Source organism: Mangifera indica, chromosome 1 (assembly GCF_011075055.1).
Source record: "Mangifera indica cultivar Alphonso chromosome 1, CATAS_Mindica_2.1, whole genome shotgun sequence".
NCBI classification, from domain to species: domain Eukaryota; kingdom Viridiplantae; phylum Streptophyta; class Magnoliopsida; order Sapindales; family Anacardiaceae; genus Mangifera; species Mangifera indica.
Window position 1 is genome coordinate 10,336,104 of NC_058137.1, and position 3,324 is coordinate 10,339,427.

General features: G+C 28.9%; 1 protein-coding gene across 1 annotated transcript; it reads left to right on the forward strand.

Moving 5' to 3' along the window:
• Window positions 1–1,982: 1,982 nt before the first annotated feature.
• On the forward strand, window positions 1,983–2,875 carry LOC123192122 (nuclear transcription factor Y subunit B-1-like). Its single transcript, XM_044604579.1, has one exon. It carries the CDS (start codon window positions 2,087–2,089, stop codon window positions 2,756–2,758), a length of 672 nt encoding a protein of 223 aa, XP_044460514.1. The 5' UTR covers window positions 1,983–2,086; the 3' UTR covers window positions 2,759–2,875.
• Window positions 2,876–3,324: the final 449 nt, after the last annotated feature.

Genomic DNA, 3,324 nt, shown 5'->3' on the forward strand with positions numbered 1-3,324 from the left:
GGTTTATATGTAGACTCTACTAAACTTAGAGGTTAGAAGAATTGAAAATTTTTGAGTTTAGCCAGCAAAATAGAGACATATTCAATTTAAAAAGCCTATAAGGATTTTAAAAATTCATCTTAAAATATTATACATTATTCTCGATTTGTCAAACTTAAATAATCTTAAAATATCTATACTTACATATCAAAGGAGAAAAAATTTGATGCCACAAATTTAAAGATAACTTGAATAATAAAACTTTTAAAGAGATGTGATTAATACAATCTCGAAAACGTAAATAAAATCCAAAACAAACATTTGTTATTTTATTTGTTTTCATATTTTCTCCTCCTAAAAATATTAATATATGAATATATCAAATATGTTATAAAAAATTAATTCTTTGACGTAAATTCAGGATTTTAATGGTCTAGAAATGGAACTTAAATTCTGTAAAATTTTTGGAGTGATGAAAAAGAATCTAGGACAGACGGTGACGGTGAAGAGAACAGAAAAATTAAAGAGAAGAGCAAAGCGAAGCATATGTCCTTAGCTTTTGCAGTCTTTTTTAAAGTATGCATCTCCATTGTTGAATAATTATCTTATTTTGAACTCTCAGGGGAAAAAATAAAAATACTGACGTAATAAAAATTTTGTCTAAGGGGCACCTCTATTCACCAACCAATAAGAAAGTGACACATCAACAAATGTGAAATATATATATATGTTGTACATAAAATTTTAAACCCTACATGAAGATCCAAAAAAAGAATTTTTTTTCTACAAGGTGGTGTTTGGTTCTGGGTAAAAAGATATTACTATAATAATTTATCTTTTATTACTGTTATTACTTTGTTTAGTTTATTAATTAATAAAAAATTTAAGCAATCTTTAATTATTAATTGTAATATGATATGCAATCTTGATTTTGATATAGTCATATCTTTATTAATTTTTTAGGATAAAATTACTTTTATTTTCAACTAATATAAAAAGTAATATGAATAATATTTTAGAATAATTATATCTAATGAGATTTAATTAAGTAAAATCTTGCCAATATTTTGTCACATTTAATCGAATACAATAATTATTTATACTTATCAGTTTTTATTAAACATAATAATAGTAGTTTTTTTTTATGAATAATCTTTTAGGCAATTTATATTTACAGTAATATTTTCTTTTTTTGTAATAAAAATTATTAGAACCAAATGGATCTCAAGAGATAAAAACTGGTTGTGACAATACACATGCATCCATCTGATAAAAGAATAACAAACAGTATTGCTGGCTTTATATTAATGCTGTCGGGACTTGTTCCACCATTATTTGCTAAGTTTATGGCCTAATATTATTTGATCATAGCAAGCTAGAAGGAACAAAGAAACTAAATTCATGACTAGCAAGAAACTTTGATTTCATTACCACCCAAATTCATAAGCTCGTAGATTTTACAGTTAGTTCTGGAACACTATTTTTAAGCTAACTCTGATGGAGCAAACATTGTAATAAAAAAGTGCTTGTTGCTTTTCTCATCATTAATAAACATGGGATTGAACTAATTATAAATAATAAGTTGTCTCGATAAAAAGGTATACTTTGAGTTAAAAATATAAAAGCTGATAAATAACACGAATATTACCCAAAAAAAAAAAAAAAAATTTGGCAAACATTCTCACTTTCTTGTGGCCCAAAAGTGTTTTTTGAAAGGAAATTTCGCCAAACAAAATACTCAAAGAAATTCCATGAGGCAAAAGGCCTCCCTGCATTATTGTTGTTCATATATTCATGCCTAGATTTTGTTTTCACATCCAATTTTTTGAGTCAACTTTTTCCTCTAAAGATTCCTCACTTAAACCATCCTTTTGTAAATTAATTGGAATCCCACAAGTGCTTGTTTCTTTCCTTTTCTTTCCCCATCAAACCGCCTATGCACTTTATTTTATATATATTTTGTTCTCTTTCCCCTCAATCTTATTTGCTTATAAGTTCACATTTCACCCACACAAGATTCCTCATCAAATACTTAACAAAAAAAAAAAAAACACATCAAACATTTGATAGACATACAGATTTTTTTCTGCAAGTTGTGATCTTTTTGATGACTGGGAAGCGAAACCAATCAAGCCCAATGGGCAGCCTTTCGTCGGGGAACATCTTCGATAGCTTCTCGAAGGAGCAGGATCGATTCCTGCCGATTGCAAACGTGAGTCGGATCATGAAAAAGTCCCTCCCTGCCAATGCCAAAATCTCTAAAGAAGCTAAAGAGACTGTCCAAGAATGCGTCTCCGAGTTCATTAGCTTCATCACCGGGGAAGCGTCAGACAAGTGCCAAAAGGAGAAGCGAAAGACCATCAATGGCGATGATCTTTTGTGGGCGATGACGACATTAGGGTTTGAGAATTACGTTGGACCCTTGAAGGTTTACCTCAACAAATATAGAGAAACTGAGGGAGAAAAACACTCAATGCCTCGACAAGATGATCATCATCAAGCTCTCATCTCCGCCACGAATAATGAAGAAACTCATAAAATGAATGGTTCTTTATCAGTTTCAAATGCAGATTTTCATAATTTTAACATGGGATTTTACTCCCTTGGGGCACAAGCAACCGCAAAAAGTCTTGGAGAGGGCACAAGGGCGATTGGCTATGGAGAAAATTTTGGCACAGAAGGGTTAAATTTCAGCAGGATTCAACCTGAAAATGGAGAAAGAAATGGAAACAGAGTGGCCATGGCAGCAGCTCGCGTTCATGGAGGAGTTGAACGGTAGAGAATTTGGAAGGAAAGAATTAATTAATCCAATTAATTTTTATATTATACGTAAGTTGATTTTTCGTTGTTTTTGTTCAATTATTAACCATATATATAAGTATTATTATTACCATTACTATTTTGTTCCAAGTAAAATCGTAGATAAATTTTATATTCTAAAGTTTACCCGTTGGTCGAGTCAAGTATTCACGACTTTTTCTTCTTTATCTTCTTATGTTGCAGATTGCCCATCCCGTTTCCTGTTAGGATATATATATATATATATATATATATATATATATATATATATATATATATATATATATATATATATATATATATATATATATATTCTAAAGGTAGAAACTGATTAATATATATGAAGAAAATTTATGTATTAGAATTAGTAGATGGGATTTTAAACGATAAAACTCAGTATATTTATTTATTCTAAAGGTAGAAACTGATTAATATATATGAAGAAAATTTATGTATTAGAATTAGTAGATGGGATTTTAAAAGATAAAACTCAGTATATTTATTTTATATATATATATATAATTGAAAGATTTTGAATTAATTATA